The following is a 20,359-nucleotide window of genomic DNA, read 5'->3' on the forward strand; positions in this document are numbered from 1 at the left end:
AACACTGAATCTTTCACATAACCCCACAGAAAGAAATCGCATGGGGTTAAGTCGGGAGAGCGTGGAGACCATGACATGAATTGCTGATCATGATCTCCACCACGACCGATCCATCGGTTTTCCAATCTCCTGTTTAAGAAATGCCGAACATCATGATCGAAGTGCGGTGGGGCACCATCCTGTTGAAAGATGAAGTCGGCGCTGTCGGTCTCCAGTTGTGGCATGAGCCAATTTTCCGCGGGCTACGCGTGAAACTTGCCCGCACGCGTTCAACCGTTTCTCGCTCACTGCAGGCCGACCCGTTAATTTCCCCTTACAGAGGCATCCAGAAGCTTTAAACTGCGCATGCCATCGCCGAATGGAGTTATCAGTTGGTGGATCTTTGTTGAACTTCGTCCTGAAGTGTCGTTGCACTGTTATGACTGACTGATGTGAATGCATTTCAAGCACGACATACGCTTTCTCTGCTCCTGTCGCCATTTTGTCTCACTGCGCTCTCGAGCGCTCTGACGGCAGAAACCTGAAGTGCGGCTTCAGCCGAACAAAACTTTATGAGTTTTTCTACGTATCTGTAGTGTGTCGTGACCATATGTCAATGATTGGAGCTACAGTGAATTTATGAAGTCGCTTCAATTATTTGTAATAGCCCTGTATTATTATTACTGGCACTGGTTAGACACAAAACAATGGCAGACTGAAAGCTTAGCGATTTACAAACTATAAGTATACACTGATCAGCCAGAACATTATGACCACCGACCTACTATCGATATAAGCCCGACCAGGCGATAGCAGCGTCACCTGGCGACGAATGACTCCTAGTCAGACACACCCACGGTCGATGTAGTGTCAATAAGCGTACTCAAAGTGTGTAGAAGGCATGCGTGTGGGAGCCGGCTGCTGTGGTCGAGCGGTTCTAGGCGTTTCAATCCGTAACCAAGCGGCTGCTACGGTTGCAGGTTAGAATCCTGCCTCGGGCATGGATGTGTGTGATGTCCTTACGTTAGTTAGGTTTAAGTAGTTCTAAGTTCTAGGGGACTGATGGCCTCAGATGTTAAGTACCATAGTGCTCAGAGCCTTTCGAACCATCGTACGTGTAGGAAAGTCGTGCGATCTATCGGAGTCTGACCGAGTGAAACTGTGATGGTGCGGAGGCTCGCTACGAGCATTTCGGAAACTGCGCGACTTGTCGAGTGTTAGAGGAGTGCTGTGGTGCGTGTCTTCAACATGTGGCGAAATCAAGGTGAGGCCACGTCCAGACATTGTGGGATTGGGCGGCCATCAATCATTACAGATGTCAGACGTCGTGGAATGGGGAAATTGATAGAACAGGACAGGCGCCGAACTGTGGCGGAACTAACATCAGACTTCAATACTGCGCAAAATACAAGTGTATCTGAATACACAGTCCAGCGAACACTCCGAACGATGGGCCTCCGCAGTCGAGGACTCATGCTTGTGCCAAAGTTAACACAACGTCATCGGCAACTACAACTGAAATGGGCACATGACCATCGGCACTGGAAGTTGGCGCTGTGGCAGAGCGTTGCATGGTCTGATGAATTCCGATACCTTCTTCATCTTGCCGACGGGAGGTGGCGAATCTGTCGTTTTCGACGGGAACAGCTCCTTGATATCTGTACTGCGCGTCGGAGACGTTAGTGGCGTTTCCATTAAGCTCTGGGGAACATTCACGTGGGCATCCATGGGTCCAGCGGACCCCGTGCAAGGCACGATGATGGCCAAGGAGTATCGTACACTGGTTGCAGGCCACGTACACCCCTTCACGACGATCATGTTTCCCCACGTCCATGGCATTTTTAGCAAGATAATTCGCAATGTCACAAGACCTGGAGAGTCATAGAGTGGTTCGAGGAACACAGCGGCGATTTCCAATTGATGTACTGGCACCTCAACTCGCCAGATCTGAATCCGCTCGAACTCATCTGGGATGAGTTGCTCGAGTATCATGTCGTTTTTGGAAACTCAGAATCTACTATGTAGGAATCAACATGGATTCCGGAAACAGAGATCGTGTGAAACCCAACTCGCTTTATTTGTTCATGAGACCCAGAAAATATTAGATACAGGCTCCCAGGTAGATGCTATTTTTCTTGACTTCCGGAAGGCGTTCGATACAGTTCCGCACTGTCGCCTGATAAACAAAGTAAGAGCCTACGGAATATCAGACCAGCTGTGTGGCTGGATTGAAGAGTTTTTAGCAAACAGAACACAGCATGTTGTTATCAACGGAGAGACGTCTACAGACGTTAAAGTAACCTCTGGCGTGCCACAGGGGAGTGTTATGGGACCATTGCTTTTCACAATATATATAAATGACCTAGTAGATAGTGTTGGAAGTTCCATGCGGCTTTTCGCGGATGATGCTGTAGTATACAGAGAAGTTGCAGCATTAGAAAATTGTAGCGAAATGGAGGAAGATCTGCAGCGGATAGGCACTTGGTGCAGGGAGTGGCAACTGACCCTTAACATAGACAAATGTAATGTATTGCGAATACATAGAAAGAAGGATCCTTTATTGTATGATTATATGATAGCGGAACAAACACTAGTAGCAGTTACTTCTGTAAAATATCTGGGAGTATGCGTGCGGAACGATTTGAAGTGGAATGATCATATAAAATTAATTGTTGGTAAGGCGGGTACCAGGTTGAGATTCATTGGGAGAGTCCTTAGAAAATGTAGTCCATCAACAAAGGAGGTGGCTTACAAAACACTCGTTCGACCTATACTTGAGTATTGCTCATCAGTGTGGGATCCGTACCAGATCGGGTTGACGGAGGAGATAGAGAAGATCCAAAGAAGAGCGGCGCGTTTCGTCACAGGGTTATTTGGTAACCGTGATAGCGTTACGGAGATGTTTAACAACTCAAGTGGCAGACTCTGCAAGAGAGGCGCTCTGCATCGTGGTGTAGCTTGCTGGCCAGGTTTCGAGAGGGTGCGTTTCTGGATGAGGTATCGAATATATTGCTTCCCCCTACTTATACCTCCCGAGGAGATCACGAATGTAAAATGAGAGAGATTAGAGTACGCACAGAGGCTTTCAGACAGTCATTCTTCCCGCGAACCATACGCGACTGGAACAGGAAAGGGAGGTAATGACAGTGGCACATAGAATGCCCTCCGCCACACACCGTTGGGTGGCTTGCGGAGTATAAATGTAGATGTAGATGGATGTGATTGAATGTGGCGTCAGAACTCATTGCCCTCCCCCTCCCCGGAATTTACGCGAGTTAGATGACTTGTGTTTGCAGATGTGGTGCCAACTCCGTCCAGCGACCTACCAAGGCCTCATTGCTTCCATGCCACGATGCGTCGCCGCTGTTATCTGTGCTAGAAGTGAACATACCAGCTATTAGATAGGTGGTCATAACGTTTGGAAAATTTGGAAATTTGTGGTAATTTCCTATGGAACCAAACTGCTGAGGTCATCGGTCCCTAGGCTTAAAAACTACTTAACCTAACTTACGCTAAGGACAACACACACATCCATGCCCGAGGGAGGACTCGAACCTCCGAAGGGGGAAGCCGCGCGAACCGTAGCAAGGCGCCCAAGACTGAGCGGCTACCCCGCGCGGCGTCATGATGTTTCTGATCAATGTAGAGCGTACATGTTATCTTGGTTGATTTTAAATGGGTGTGTATGGTATAGTCAAACAAGTGTTGCTGGTGATAAGAGTGCTGCAAAGGAAGCGTGTTTAGTAGCAAATGTCTACACTCACTGTGGAGAGTTAGCTTTCTTTTCTGAGAGGCAGCTGTAAGCACATTTGTGATGCACTGAGAATTGCTTCATAATTCTATAATAAAACGGTTGTTAGAAATATGCAGTATCAATTATTTCAGTAAATCATTAGTTCATGTTTCAATGAAACACCTACAAAAACTAAATATCGTTTATCTCTCGTCATTTTAACATTAAAAGTGATGGAAGAAAATTCTTTATTATTCCAAATTTTAGTTAGGTGCTAATGTTGGTGATCGTAAGGGAGGTAGGAAGGGGTGGGATATTTGCTGAGGTCTGGTTACATTCGAGGTAATGACCTACAGCAGTACAACTACAGAAGCCGTATCTGACTCATCCTCTCCTCTGCCAAAGTATTGTGGCTCCACACCTCCAAAATTCTACACCTCATTTCAAGTCCTAGACCTCTATGCACTCCACCACGCCTTGCATACCCATCTGGTCTTTCACACATGTACCATTTGACCCGTTGAAAAAAACCCTCTCCCAACCTCTCCTTAAAATAGTCCAACATCTTCTCAAATCCTACATAACCCCTAGTCTTCCAGACCTCTCCAATCCAGGGTTGCTGCCACGTCTGAACCACCAAGTCCAGCCATCAGCCATTCCTTCACCTGCACTCCCTCCATATCATGTCCCAAGGCAACTTCAAAAGACACCCTCTTCCTGAATCAGAAATCGGTGCTGATGTCTAACCATTGTACCAGTTTCAGCTCTGGCCCCATATCCATTCCTTAGATCAAGGTTCCAAGAACCCTTCCAAGCTCGGACCACCCTCACTCTTTTTTGTCCCAGCCTCCTCTTACTCGGCCCACTTCCACCCCAGCATACACTGATGAGTAAAGCTTTATGACCACTTGCTCAATAGCTTGTTTGTCCGTCTGTGGAACGAAATATATCACTGATACTGCGTATCAATGATCCAACAGTCCGTTATTATGTTTACGGAGGCACGTAGCATTCGATGTCTATGAACAGGTCATGTAGATAGTGTAAATAATGGGCTGATTTGCGTATGCGGTGATGCCGCCCGATAGCGGCCCAGATGGGTTCCATAGGATTTACATTAGGCGAATCTGGTCGCCGAGACATCAACGTGAGTTCACTATTGTTCCTGAAACCACTGTAGCCCTGTTCCGGCTTCGAGACACGGACAATTATACTTCTGAAAAATAACATCGCTGTTGGGGAAGACATCAAACATGAAGGGATGCAGGTGGTTCGCAACTGTCAGCGTGTTTTCGGTTACTACCACAGGTCCCATGCAAACGCAGGAGAATGTCTCCCATAGTATAATACTGTCTCCACCAACCTGCGTCCATGGCGCGCTGCACGTTTCGAGCTGCCGCTCACCTCGATGGCAGGGCTTGTGGAGACGACCTTCGACCTAGCGTAGCAAAAATGTGATTTACCCGAAGAGCTGACACGTTTCTATTGATCGACCGACGAATCCCGATGATCCCGTGTCGAATTCAGTCGTAATGTAAGAGGTCGTTGGGTCAACATGTGAATACGTATTGGTGGTCTGCTGCGGAGATCCATGTTCAACAATGTATGATGCTCCCAAACACTTGTGCGTGCACCAGCATTGCGCTCTCCAGGCAGAGATGCCTATTACAGAGCATACAAGCCTTCGAAACGCACGTTCAACCATTTAGCGCCTTGTGGTAGTTTCATTGTCTTTCTACCTCTTTCCGTAGATTCTCACGACCGTATCACGTGAACATTGGGTCACCTTCGCCATTTTCAAAATGCTTGTTCACAGACTTTGCGTAATAATAATCTGCCCTTTGTCAAAGGCGCTTATTTCAATGGATTTCCCCATATGCAGCCCATATCTTCGCTAGTGTGATCTCCCGTCTGTGCCTGCTCCGTTTACATACTTCTGTCACGTGCCCGCAACGTCATCAGACAGCATTCAAATGGTTCAAATGGCTCTGAGCACTATGGGACTTAACGTCTGAGGTCATCAGTCCCCTAGAACTTAGAACTACAACGTAAGGACATCACACACATCTATGTCCGAGGCAGGATTCGAACCTGCGACCGTAGCGGTCGCGTGGTTCCAGACTGAAGCGCCCAGAACTACTCGGCCACACCGGCCGGCACCAGACAGCATTCAGCGTCGCGGTGAGCAGCAGTCGTAATGTTTTGATTTTTCAGTGTATTCCCCGCTCACAGATCTGTATTGTCATATTTTCTCTCATCCCTCCACGTACCCGTACAGCATTTACTGGAAACTGATCTCGACGGAACTGCCAGATGCTACATAGTCGTCGTCGTTAATACAGAAATCGTCGTCTTTTACGTTATAGTCATGGTCATAGTCATTACCATATTCGTAATAGTTGCCGTCGTCATTGCCGTCGTCGCCGTCTTAACACCAGCCAAATTATCACCATCTGTAATTTGTAGTAAATCATGAAAATAAACAATTTTATTATATTTTAATCCTGTTATATTAAGCTTTTAAGTTAAACGATTAAAATAGTAAACTAAAAGTTTTAACTGTAGAAAATGTTATTTTTAACTTTATCTGACTGAAGAGCTGCATTATGGCTGTAATCAATTTACCTTCCCCCTTCAAATATTAGGGAATTAAAATGATCAATAAAGAATAAAAAAGGTTTACTTCCGGATTCATGAAAATGAATTCCAACTTTAGTCCATCAGATCAGTAGAAAGCCATGCCTGAAGATTAAATGGGCCAACTTGCTGTTCGTTATGTGTGTAGCATTTCTAATCGTGAGCAGTGAGTCAAGGAGACATAGTGTTGGATTGGTTGTATGAGCTCTTGATTTGTTGGCAGGTGAGCGAGCGACCGCAGTCGGCGACATGTGTGCAGTTGGCGTCGGAGTCGGTTTTTCCTTCGGCTCCTCGACTGCCCAGCGATGGCGAAATCGCAGTCTCGCACTCCTCTGCCTCCAGGTAAGAAGCGCCGACTCAGCACTTCCGTTTACTCCACAAAAAACTGACTGCAGACGCAAGTAGGTTACCAATGAGAGGACGAGCCGCTCCATTGGGTTCAGATCGGGAGTCTGGGCAGGCCCCACAGATGCTGCTTTATGACAGGTTGCATTGTCATACTGTACAAATAATCATCGTCGACGAACTGTTCCTCTACTCTAAGCAATACATAATGCTACAAAATTCATTCATATCCTTCCGTATTTAGCACAATAAGGTGAGCACGAAAAGCAACCGCTACCGTAACACTACCTCCTCCGTGCTTCAGTGATGGTACCACAGATAGTGGCAAGTAACGTTGTCCAGCCCCTAGCCACACACAAAACCTCCATCGGTTTGCGACAGGGCATAGCGTAATTCGTCATTCCAAATCACAAGTTTCCAGTGACCCTCCGTCCGATGCCGTCTCTCTTTACACCACCTAAAGCATCGCTCAATATTGAGTACAGAAATGTGTCGCTTACGAACAGTTCCGACAAAGATTTTCATGCATTACAGTCCCCAACTATAGGCATCTATATTAATTTATCCGTGACAGCGGTAGTTGTACTTTATGATTTTGGATTGGATTATTTGAAGAAATTCAGCAACCAGTTACTTTTTCTATAGTTTTATTTTTGGGCAGTGGCTTTCATACATCTTCAAATGGGGCAATATATTTATATATTTGTCAGTATAACGTCATTATCGGCTGTATTTTGAGAAAGACAGTTACATTGCTCAAAATTCTGTGGATAAAAACGTTATACTGACGAATATATAAATTTATTGACGAGTGATAGCCCGAAACGCATCTCGGCACAAAGAAAGCTATACAAAACGTGTCTTTTTGTCGTATTTCTTCAGGTAATTATGCGCATCTATCTTCCTCCTGCTTATTACTTAATGGCAACGACCGATCTTCCACTAGTTCAAGTTTGCCACATTGTTGGCGGAGGGCATCGGCGAGCACATTTCTTTTAACAATAAAGTTTACTACAGCCAAATCCTTCCAAAAATTATTGCTGTGGCTAAACTGGTTTCGCCGTATCAGTCATTTTGAATACCCCAATAGTGGGCCTAGAATAAAACCGTAGATTATAGAAAATGATAAATCAAAATCGATTTAGCTACTATAGTATTTTGCACGAATGTTTCAGTTCAATGAACTTTTCGATTTTCGATTAGGTACCTTTTTCTATTTTTCTTTTTTCTTTCTACTATAGTAAAAACTAGTTATATAATGATATGTCGTATCCTAAAATAAATTATTTATACACTTTAAACTGTGGTCAAATTTAAAGCAGGACTTGAACGCCGTAATCTACTCAAGGTAAAGAAGCGAATGTATCAATAAAATGCAGTATGCACAAAATAGGCTTTTCAAAGATGCTTCTTACAGTACATGATACAATAAGGAAATGTAGTTGTGTGAGAAAGGGGCTGAATTTCTTCTGACAGGTCTTAAAATGTAACAGTGTGTCCACAGATAAAGAAACGTCCAGTTAGTGCTTATGTCTATGAAGAGTATTTCAGTTTGCGATTAACTGTAGGTATAAACAGCGTACTTGCTGGTGCTCCGAGTCGTGTGCGATTAGAGCTGAGTGTAGACGTTTACAGTTCCTGTGGGGAAAACTCTACACACGTCGATAAAGGCGATAGGTCTTCTGATATGAAGGTAAATACTTACATAATGGGTCACAAGGTCATCTAACTAGTTATTTCCTAAGGGGCAATGTATCTGTACATAACAATAATAATAATAATAAACCAGACATAACGTCTGAGACAGGAAAGAGAAATAATAATAATAATAATAATATGTTAGGCAGCATCACTCCAAAAGAAGAAAGTAATAAATAATACAATTAAAAGAACTGAAGGGCTGTGGATTGGTGCAAAATCTGTAATGGCTGGGCTGCACCTTCCGTTCAGGGAGAGGCTGCCGTGATAATACGTCTTCGCCACGGCGCCTCCAGTAATGGTAGGCCTACACCCCAGCAAACATCTATCGTAGGCTGCTGGAATATGATCAGTATTTTCCCACTTATATGATTTTACGTATGCTTAAATTTTGAGGGTAAACACTACGAAAGTTGGTGCCAGACCAAAACTTTGTGCCGGATCGGGGCTCGTACCCCGTGTTGCTCCGGGGCTACGCCCCACACAGACATAATTATCTACTTTGCTGATAACATTCTAAAGCAGGGCTTAACAACTGGCCGGTTTTGAGCGCGAGTACTCGCGTCTGCTCACGCACGTGCTCGCGAGCATGTGCAAGGTCGCGGAGTAGGGAGGGAGGGGAGGGAGGGGAAATGCGCGCGCACGTTTGAATATGATCACGCGTTCTTAGCAGATTTAACTAGCCATCTGAATGCTTTGAACATTTTACTACAAGGTAAAGATCTGCTAATTACTCATTTCATAGATCGAATACGAGGTTTTAAAATGAAATTGACACTTTGGGTGAGTCAGCTGGAAACAGGAAACCTAGCTCATTTTCCTAAATTATCATCCGTGCAAGATGTTCACAAAGACTGTAAACGTTATTCACATAGTTTAGTTGATCAGCGCTTTCAAGATCTGACAGCACTAGACAGTGATTTTGATCTGTTCTCTCCGTATTCAGCGAATATTTAAGAGATTCGTCCTGAGCTGCAGCAAGAAATTATTGACCTGCAGTGTGACAGAGAATACAGAGACAAATTTCAGAACAAGAAAAACATTTTGGAATTCTAGAGACACCTCCCTCAGGATATATTTCCTTGTTTGCACAAACTGGCGGCTACAATAATATCAATGTTCGGTTCCACGCATGTTTGTGAACAACTGTTCTCTGCAATGAAATGTAACAAGACGCGCCTGAGAAACGCATTGTCTGATCGAAATTTAAACTGCACGCTGCGCCTAAAATGCACAAGAACAATCACTCCGAACATAGACGCAATTGTAAAGGGCAAAAAGTACAAGATAACCGAGAATCCCACACTTCAGTGACACCTTTTATTGTGTAACAGTTCACAAATTAATGTGAATGTAGAGGCATACACTAAGCTAATAAAATTATGTGGCATGTGTACATTCTCCTTTATTTGTTTCATTTGTCGTTGTCGCAGTAATAATTCGTGAGTGATATCCCTGCAGGTGGCCGCGGATTTACATTGACTGGCGGCAGCTGTTGTGTGCCCCACGTGACTTTCCCCACTCTCCGCTCTGGTCCGGTAGTGGTCCGTGTTCGCGCTGCTCCGTGCTCGCGCCTTGCTGCTCACAGCTTGCTCCGCGAGCACGTATGTTGTGAAGCCCTGTTCTAAAGTATCAAAACTGACCCCAGAGCATTGAGAATTATTTTAGCTTATGCCTATCTTGCTTTCATCTCATATGTACGATAATTTAGCCGTCAAACGTGACTTACTGCCCCAGCGAGGCATTGTTTGTGTGTGTCCGCATCCGCAGATAAACACCCAACTCTCGTAAAAAGTCTGTTGTCTCATATTTGTATTGCTTTTCGTTCGTGCTGAAGTTTTTGTAATTCCGGTGAAAGTCCCTCCCGCCTTTCTCATAGAGCTTAAAAACCTTTTCATTTCACATTCCTCTAACAAAATTTCGCTTGTTACATTATGTAAATAAGGTTTGCGCATGTTAAAGGCAGCCAGTTCTTGGTTTACCTCGTTAGCTAAAACTGTACTAAGTTTGCGACGGTATCTTTTCTGAGTAATGAATATTATTTTGCTTAGCTACCTTATTTCCATTCATTTAACCTTTAATCGTTAATATGGGGTCCGTCACAGCCCCAGCACATTTAGTTTAGCTAAATTTATATGATCAAAGTTCGCAACACTGCCTGCCGTCTAGCAATCGCTTCTCGCATCTGTTTATTTCCGGTCATCAGTTTTTCATTCTTGTACTGCTCATTGTTATTATCGTTTGACAGTTATTTAATGGCTGGGAAGATAGTTCGTTAGAAGATAGTGCCGAGCAAGTAGGTGTAAATTCTCATACTCATGCTTAAAATGGCAAGGAAGGATTTTCTTTGGGAAACTGGATTCGGCTTGGTGCAAGACCAGTAAAGAAGAGAGCAATATTCGATTGCTTTGGCAGGGAAATTAGCCAAAAGGCAACAGAAATGAGTCGATCAATATCTGCTGTTAATGACAAACCAGTACAAGAAGAAATGCCAGATGCCAAAAGGAGGTGCTTCTTGTGGTCTAAAAATAAGGATGTAAAAACTCAATTTACTTGTCATCAGTGTGGAAAACGTATGTGCGTGAAACATTTCCTTACAACCTGTGATCAGTGTCTAAGTGGTAATCGTAATGAGTCATCAGACGAAGACTGTCGAACCTCTGAATATTCAGTTTATAGTGTGTAAACATAACTGTAGGTGTTATCTTTTGTCTAATGTAATAAAATGCATTTTTTCTTCAAATACGCAATAACTGATCCTGTTTCACAATTTATGTGGTTGCTACACAATTAATTTCTATTAAATAACCTAGTTCTTAATATTATGCATATGTATCAACATTAACATATCATGGGGATCCGCTAGACCCCGCGTTACCACTAGTGTAAAATAATGCCACGTTAACAAAGGAAGGTTAGTGTTGTCTCTCGAGAGAACCGCAGAGGCTCCTTCTGGGATTAGTACGATGCGAAGTAGTAGATTTATTTCTTTAATCAGACATATTTCGACAAAGTTTTGCCATTGCCAGTTTTTCCCCAGAGGAGTACACAAAGATGAATTGCGCTGAGTAAACTGCAATTTGTAATTTCTTGCGTTATTTATTATTTAGTGATGTAATGCGTACTGCTTTCATTTTTTTCGGATGTAACCAACACTTTCATTCAATAAATGCTGTTAATTTTATGATTTTTTAAATAACACATCTCATTTGCAACATTAGTCCTCATTATGAACTTGAAATTTGCTGTCTGGCTTAAAATTACGAATATAATGCGTGTTTAAAATGGAGATTCACTGCAAAATATATGCTGCTCACATAGATTAGCACTGTTGTTTGAAAGTTTAGTTTTATACAGGCCAAAGGTGTAGTTCTAACTGAATTCATAGTAAGCATGTTTCCGTCCATTTTAACACTTTTTTGCTATCTGATACTGCACCAGTTTCCACAAATTACAGAAAATTCTCAAAAACAACAGTAAGCGGACCAAATATGAAAATTAGTTATACGATTGTTTAGTATACTGTTACAACAGTAGTGTGGTTTCTGTTATTTTTGGGCTTTCAATCCGTTCTTCAATTTTTCCGCACGATTTTTCGACTACTGACCTCGTCGGAAATATTAAAAATGAAAAGAACGTGGCACATACCTAAGCTCACCAAGATGGGACGTCGCTTGGCCTGTGTATCGTGACACAGCCTTGCCTGCTGGCTGGAGAGTGGGCCTCTTCATCTTAGCTCTTGCCAGTTACTGCCAGCAGAGGCCAGTGCATTCATCAGCAGATGTCCGTCCCTGGTAGCTGAGTGATCAGCGCGACGTAATGTCATACATAACGGCCCGGGTTCGAGTCCCGGCTGGTTCGGAGATTTTCTCCGCTCAGGGACTGGGTGTTGTGTTGTCCTTATCATCATCATTTCATCCCCATCGACACGCAAGTCGCCGAAGTGGCGTCAACTCGAAAGACTTGCACCAGGAGAACGGTCTACCCGACGGGAGGCCCTAGCCACACGGCATTTCCGTTTTCATCAGCAGACGGCCTATACCCTTCAGTCTAGGCACGTGGCCGTTGGTTTACAGGTGAGTTACCGTGAGCTGACCACCTGGAACATGAATCGTGTTCTGATAGAAGAATGTAAGCCGTCTGTAAATAAAGTCAACCAAAACCAAATCGTGGCTGGTTGCCGCATGTCCTCTTTCTCCTATGCTCAAGCTCGTAATGAAAAGAGAATGTCTGATTTCTCCAGCTGTCGCGAACACTTTCCTAAATTATTATCGTACTTTCTTCTTCTCCATTTTTCTTGACAATTCCATTCCTGTTCATTCGTCTCGCTGGCACGCAAATGAATCTACAAAACTGCGGGAATTCGTTGTAGCCAACCTTTGTCTGTCGCTAATGTTTTGGCTGCAAACCGTCCAGCCACATTCCGAGCGTGTCAGATAGACCGACAGTAAGTCGCTCCCTTCGACCTTATACAGTGTGGACGAAATAAAACTGGCCCGCAAAATATAGGCAAATCAGCTTACCTCATCAATAGCTGGCGCAGATGATATAAATTGGGTTTTATGCAATATTGTGCGGGCCAATTTTATTTTCCAAATCCTGCATACCGGCAGGGCGAGCCAATTGCTCATGCGTATACAATGATTTGCCACGTACTCATGCCCAGTTGGCTCTCTCTGTCGGTGTATAAGGTGAGCACGAGTGCTTCGCCTTGTCTCGCTCCGAAGACGGTTAAACGGGTTGCAGCCGAAATATTAACGGCAGACAAAGTTTGGTTACAGCTGGGTTCCTACAATTTTATAGATCATGTGCAGTAAGTTTTACAAATGTCTCTAAGTCATTTCGCTTTGTACAGGCATCTAAAGCTACCGCTTCTCAGTACCATTTTAACTAATCTCGTGTTTCCGCCTGGTGAAGGCGGCTACTCGGGTTGTTCCACCTTTTATTTGCTTAGAGCTCACGATCCTGTCCGTCTAAGAGTGCAAATCCTGTTGTTCATCTCCTCACAAAATCGTGCCACATCTGTGGAGACTTGGGAGCTATTTATCAGGACTGATTATTGGTTGAATCTTTGTTTGCAGTTTTTTACGATTATTGTTGATGTATTATTTAAAATTACATTTTGAGTGCCTCAAGTCATTACTAATAGTCAGCTTTCGTACTAGAAAGATAATCATGGGTGGTCTCAGTCGGTAACAAATGGTAAGTGAAGGTCGAGTCATCTCCTCTTTTCAGAGATGAAGTCATAAATCTACTTGGTGCTGACTTGCCCAGTGATTGATATGTTAGCTACTGAAATAAACACCAAAATATCAGAAGTTAGTAACCTCTGAAAGTGACAATCAAAATGAAATGGTGACACCGCAAAAAGTGGCATTTTCTTGGTAGGGCTGTATTCAGTGAATGGTGAAGAATAATGAGTTTGATGGTCCTCAGACTTGCCCACATCGTAGTGGTCGTGGGGTATTAACATGTCCGTCAACTACGAACTCAAATAAAGCACTGCGCATCAGTCGGTAGAAGCCATACATGACACAAGCTAAGCGGTTAAATGAAGTAGGTCATATGGCTGTAAAGGTAATATGAAGAAGGTGTACATTGTGTAGCACAGTGAGTACGAGGTGAACGAACAAGACATGTAATGTTTGACTCTCCTTTTTTGCAGTGTGTCACAGAAACGGAGCAGTCATTGGTTTACCATGGGTTCACAGTAAAACCACTTACAATGAAAATACTACAAACCATTTTTTCTTAGAAAATATGTGTACTTACGTAAACTTTACATTTATTAGATCGCGCCTATGATGAGAAAACAGTAATATAATAATTCTAACAGAGAGTTTATTTCTGGGAAATAAAGGGTTAACGGTCCGCCCCCGGTAGCTGAGTGGCCAGCGCGACAGAATGTCAATCCTAAGTGCCCGGGTTCGATTCCCGGCTGGGTAGGAGATTTTCTCCGCTCAGGGACTGGGTGTTGTGTTGTCCTAATCATCATCATCATTTCATCCCCATCGACGCGCAAGTCGCCGAAGTCGCGTCAAATCGAAAGACTTGCACCCGGTGGACGGTCTACCCGACGGGAGGCCCTAGTCACACGACGTTTACATTTTTAAGGGTTAACGGACATACCATCCGGTAGAATTGTGTATTCGTGCGGCTGTACAGGAGCTGCAAGTGGCAGCAAAGGCTTCGGGCGTGAACTGTGTATCTCATTTTTGACTGATTGACGACTATGATCTCGATCGCCGATTCTGAAGCGTGGCGAGGGGGACGATTTTTGTCGGCTGAGGCATTGTGGCGTTCACTTCCCACTACTTGCCTCTAGTACTTGGTAGGCTACCTCACTGGAAAAAGTACTAGTTGCCCTACTGGTCGCCGTAGAACGCTGTAGGTGATGTAGAACTGCTATGAGATCCTACAACGTCGCGGTGGAGTGGTGAGTAAGTGCCAGTCGGTTGTATGGAATCAGTGCAGTAAGATGGGCTGACGTGACAGAATGGCAAAAAGGGCGTGCCCGCAACCATATCGTGTATCGAGCTGGCCGATTAATTGGTGTCTGTCTAACGTATCTGTAAAGAATCACTAACCACTCACACTACTTAGGCACAGTGACTGTAGAAAGATCTTAACCGACAGTGAATGAAGACGAGTGAGACGCCTCATTGATAAAAATCGGTTTTATAATTGACAAGAATTTCTGCTGTCAGTGAATACTGATCTATCTCGACCAATTTCCCTGCAAACATTGCGAAGGTAACAGCACGCAGTGGGCATTTGGAGTTGGATACCTCGCAAAACGCCATTGCTCACGGCAGCACATAAAGCTGCACATCTTCAGTGGTACAAACAACACAAAAAGAGGACTGTAGATGAGTGGAGACGTTCTTCTTTTCGGATGGTGTAAGCCCTCGAGTGCACCGACAGCAAATGAGACGTAATGTGTGGAGTCTCTCTGTGACGTTATGCGCTTGTTTTTCGTACAGCGATTTAGGTCCACTCTTTCAGGTTACCACGAACATCAACCGGGATGTTCCTTCTCGTATGTCTTCATGATGAGTGTGCTGTGGACACTCCCCTCTTCCAATATGACGACAGCCCTATTCACAGAGCTGCACGAATATGTACTTGATATGACAAAAGATCAGCCACATTATACGACCTTCACTGGCTCCCTAAATCTTACGATTTTAATGTCATAGAAAACGTCTGGACTATACGAATAAGCGGGTGATACGTAGCAATCAATATCACCGTCGTTTTCATAGTTCTACAGGGTTTAATCATGTATGAGAGGCTTCTGGTTGATATGGAATACCTGAAAAAAATGGAGTATCTGCAGAGGACTTAAGGAATGATTTTAGCAAGCCTTTCTAAGTTCACAGACTCTGTACGAATCGGAAAAGCGAAGCTTCAGCTGCGTGTCTCTGAAGACAGAATTTGAGGGGGGAGGGGGGGGGGGGCGTTGACGGTGGGCTGGAGCACCATTACACAAAAGCGTTCGGTCATATACATCCGTTTTCTCGTCTACAACATCTACACCATCTGCAAGACAGTACTCCGTCCCATAGTTCCTGAATGATTTTCAGAATGGTTTAAGGGATACTCTGCAGACATGACGGTATTTATGTCTGTCGCAAGTGCATCTGACGAAACTCCTATTGAGCACAAAAGTGGCACCATCGAACAATATGTATGTGCTCCGAACCCAGCTCCGACCAATCTTGCCGAGATGTGGGTAGTGGTCGAGCGGTCGTGGGATATGCTGGCTCTCCGTCCCTGTCAGTGTCTCGCATAGTCAGTGCCACCGTCACCGAGGAGAAAGTTTGTCTTACTTGACAGGTTTCCGCAAAACAGTTGCTCTCGAGTCTATTTCTGGGATGTAAGGACATATCAACAACATCGAGTATTAAAGTATCTCTGATTTCAGATTGAGATTTTCCCTCTGCAGCGGAGTGTGCGCTGATATGAAACTTCCTGGCAGATTAAAACTGTGTGCCCGACCGAGACTCGAACTCGGGACCTTTGCCTTTCGCGGGCAACTGCTCTACCATCTGAGCTACCGAAGTACGACTCACGCCCGGTACTCACAGCTGTACTTCTGCCAGTACCTCGTCTCCTACCTTCCAAACTTTACAGAAGCTCTCCTGCGAACCTTGCAGAACTAGCACTCCTGAAAGAAAGGATATTGCGGAGACATGGCTTAGCCACAGCCTGGGGGATGTTTCCAGAATGAGATTTTCACTCTGCAGCGGATTTGTTTCATCTTCGGCTCTTTGGGGTCCTCAGTAGGGAAATTGTCTCTTGACTGCCGTATGAGAGCCGTGCAGGTTTAGTCTGGTGGTTGGACCATCCAGACGTGCCTCATTTTCTGTCAAAGTTGTCTCCTTCAGCCAGCAATCCCCAGTTTGGAGGCTCGAAGCACTTCCCATTTATTGACTCTTGCCAGCAACACCCCAGACTGGGTACATTGGCCGAGAGATACTCAGCTTTTGCCTTGGACGATGTGGACGTTGTGTCATGGCCGTTAAGGATTATTAATATAAGTGTTCAAGTTTTTATTGTAAGAGGTGTCACGGCTGCAAATTTTATTAGTGTAACAAGTGTTTCAGACACTACGAAAAGAAAGAAAATGTGATTACATAGTAATGTTAAACACCACACATAGGCGCAACGCTGGGAAGTCACAACGACCATAGCTGAGAAATGCGGCAAACGTAGTTCTTACCTCATGCAGCTGCAAAAGGAGTGTGGGCTAGTGACGGCCATAGTTATTACCTCGAATTTTCTGCCTGTTAGTAAAGAACGAGTTCTGTAGAGTTTTTCTCCGCAACTGGAAACGAATAATAGAATTTGAGCGGGTCAGAATATACAGAGGAACGAATGCCATCTTACACAGTGCGAATAAGGTGTCCGATTGCGTGACTCGCGACGAGGGATAATTAATATTTCTGTGTGTGTCAGAACGTGGGAAGCAACGAGTGCGGTCTGACACTTCTGTCTTATCTCGATTCGAGTATTCGATCGTGAGTAGTGGGGCAAAGAGAGCTCCAGCCCACTCTGTTATGTTTCCAAATTAATACAAGGTGGCAGATCCAAGACAGCGGCCATAGATGTGGCAACATTGCAGTGACTTAATGCTGGGTAGTTCAAATTTTAGTAGGAAAATAGGTCAATTGGGCTACCTCTACTAACCTAACTCCACACCCCTCTCACCCCCTCCCCCCTTCAATCCCCTCTCTCCTCCTGCCTCCTATATGGAAATTGGTGGGAAAAGGACTCACTCTATGCTGGACTGCCAGTTAGGACAGATGTGAGTCTTTATTTTGTGTGCATTGTTTATTTAAACAATTTGTGATGTAAATACATGTTTTATTGCGAGGAATACCACACCACTGCACTTGAAGATGGACACTAAAAAAAGATCGCGACACCATCCGTGAGACACTTCACGTGCTTTTGTGGGAAATACCCTTGTCTTTGAGCACGAGCTGCTTCAGGGGTAACTAAATCCAATTAAATATGTCTCTAAATATACTTTAAAAAAAAAGATCACTGCACAGTAGTTTGCTTCAGTTTTGTGGTTTCTACCACCACACACTTGGACACAGACTCTAAAAAGAGCGTGGCACCCCTGTGAAACCTCACTGAGACACTTAACATGCTTTTATGGGAAACAAACCCCGAAACCAATATCAGCTGCAATATCTGATTTTACACGCCATAACGACGATATTTGGGAGTTGAAATAAATATCTCTATGTGACTCTAAAAAAAGGATGCTCTCCTCTTTTCGAGGTTTAGGTGTTTGTTTGAAGGCACTGCCAGGGAAACAGAAGGAGAAAAATTTCCGAGTCCTACAGCTGCTGTAGTGTTCATGACTTTTCTGAAACGGTGAGTAGGCTTGGTTTATATTTTCTGCTGGAGTTAGGGACGTTATTTTTCTCACTTCTCGAGGCTACACTGGTGTCTAAGCAGAGACGGGAAAATCAGAACTATTACACAACCAGAATTTGAAGTACTTTCCTACAGACGAGAAAAATGGCTGGAATTTTCGGTGAAATTTCGAGGTCCTACAGCTGCTGATCTGGAGATGCACTGAATTCATAGTGGCGGGGGAGGCATCCCGACCATCTAAACCAGAGGAGGATGGTTTGCGTGGACTTGTGTCTCAACACTCGAACAAAGAAGATATCACTAGACTCTCAGACATCACAGAACTTTCCATAGATATACTGCCCCTGTTTTGTTCAAACGAGTCTTAAGAGGCTCCTATGCCCAACACAAAGGATGTCTTGTGGCTCTGACTTCATGGAACCTCTTGTGAGTGGAGCATTCTGATTGGTTCTTACTGAATTTACCCACCAAAGTGCTGATGCTTCCAGTGTGGGACCACTGTCCGCTGTTTCCTGTAGACAGACAAATTACGAGACTTTCAGCAGCAAAATTATATTGTACAGATCGAAAAAAACTTACACTGACAGTTAGACCGTGCAAAAGTGGTCTATACGTCATGAAATATGGAAACTGTCGCCAAAAGACACTTAATCAATTACACTGCTCTGCTATTGTCAAGGAAAGGTTGAATTTTTCGGAATGAAATCGATCTCCAGTCAGGTTATATCACCACATAGCGTATCGATATCGTAAAAACAATTCATATCCTGCACCATACAATATTATTACATCTATATCCTGCAATATAGCTATCGAGCACCAGACAGTTGTACATATGTACTACGAAGACAGACCAATCCCAAAAAAACACGAGCACATGCGCCGTATATAGTCGTCGCACCACTAGATATTTCCCACGTGGTCGGTCAGTCGTTCATCGCAGCCAACGGTCACTTGTCAACCCCCCCCCCCCCCCCCACACACACACACACACTAGCCTGATATGCGGTCAGAGCGCCGTCAGCGGACAGAGGTCACTCTCCGAACTGTTGTACAAATGCTGGACTTGTTACCCCCCAACACAAAGGCGTTGATGTTTCTGGCCCTGACCTGCTTGCTTGCTTGATGCCATGCTTTCTACAGCAATCTCCAGACTTTGAGATTACAAGAACAAATGTATTTTCACATGGTTTGTCTGAATATCATACCATTTACACGATAGAGCTCGATATCGGCCATATAGCAGTATCCTACCGATCGCTTGCACAGTATAATTCCGAAGATAAAGAGTGGAAATTGTAACTCTAGAAACCCGAAACTTTAGCGAGATGTAGAGAGGTGGAATGTGCTAGAAACCACTGAGTAACTAGAAACCTATCTCGTCTTCAAAGATCTTTACATGAAAACTGGAAAAAATAGAGGGAACGGGTAGTTCCACTCGTATTTTTTATCGAATACCTGTGTCAATGATATAACATATTCCAGATCATCCAGCTACTTTACAAGGCCAACTAAGGTGTTTTTCATGTCTGGAGAGCCAGCAAACGTCTCTTCCACAGTCTTTCACCGTCTAGATGCACACAGTACACACCATAATCGATATTCTCTCGACCAAATAAAGACGTGAAATATGTAGAAGCAGTCAACCGGACAATTTACGTGGGAGGGAATAATTGTCCAGCACAAACACACATCCATATTGAATCTTCTCAGATTTCCACGGGGGACACATGCTATCACCAAGGCTGCCCAGCACGTACTGAGTATTAGTTTGCTATTCAGCCACCTAGAGGGCGACGCGGTTAGGTAGCTGAATTCTTGTACCCCGGTTGGCCTCTCCAAGTCAGACAGCTCTTGCCGTATGCCGGAAATGACAATCGTTGTAGCCCAGGCCACCGCCGCCACGCACTCCCCGCACCCCAGGTACAACTGTCCTAGGAAACAAGCCACATATGTTTCATCACTGTACTTACAATTAAATACTAACAAATGCAGTCTTAATCTGATGATCTTCAACAATGAGTGAAGTATCGGAAATACCCCCTCCAGATGGCTGTAGTTCTAAAAATATTA

At 44.2% G+C, this 20,359-nt stretch overlaps 1 protein-coding gene across 1 annotated transcript in view; it reads left to right on the forward strand.

Annotated features, from left to right (window-relative positions):
- The window catches only part of LOC126184555 (sodium-dependent transporter bedraggled), a 745,492-nt gene that overhangs the window by 482,164 nt on the left and 242,969 nt on the right, over positions 1 to 20,359 (forward strand). The window contains exon 6 of the mRNA XM_049926982.1: positions 6,573 to 6,691. Within this exon, the coding sequence (XP_049782939.1) occupies positions 6,573 to 6,691 (119 nt within the window). The remainder of the gene's footprint in view (positions 1 to 6,572; positions 6,692 to 20,359) is intronic.

Source organism: Schistocerca cancellata, chromosome 4 (genome assembly GCF_023864275.1).
Source record: "Schistocerca cancellata isolate TAMUIC-IGC-003103 chromosome 4, iqSchCanc2.1, whole genome shotgun sequence".
Taxonomy (NCBI): domain Eukaryota; kingdom Metazoa; phylum Arthropoda; class Insecta; order Orthoptera; family Acrididae; genus Schistocerca; species Schistocerca cancellata.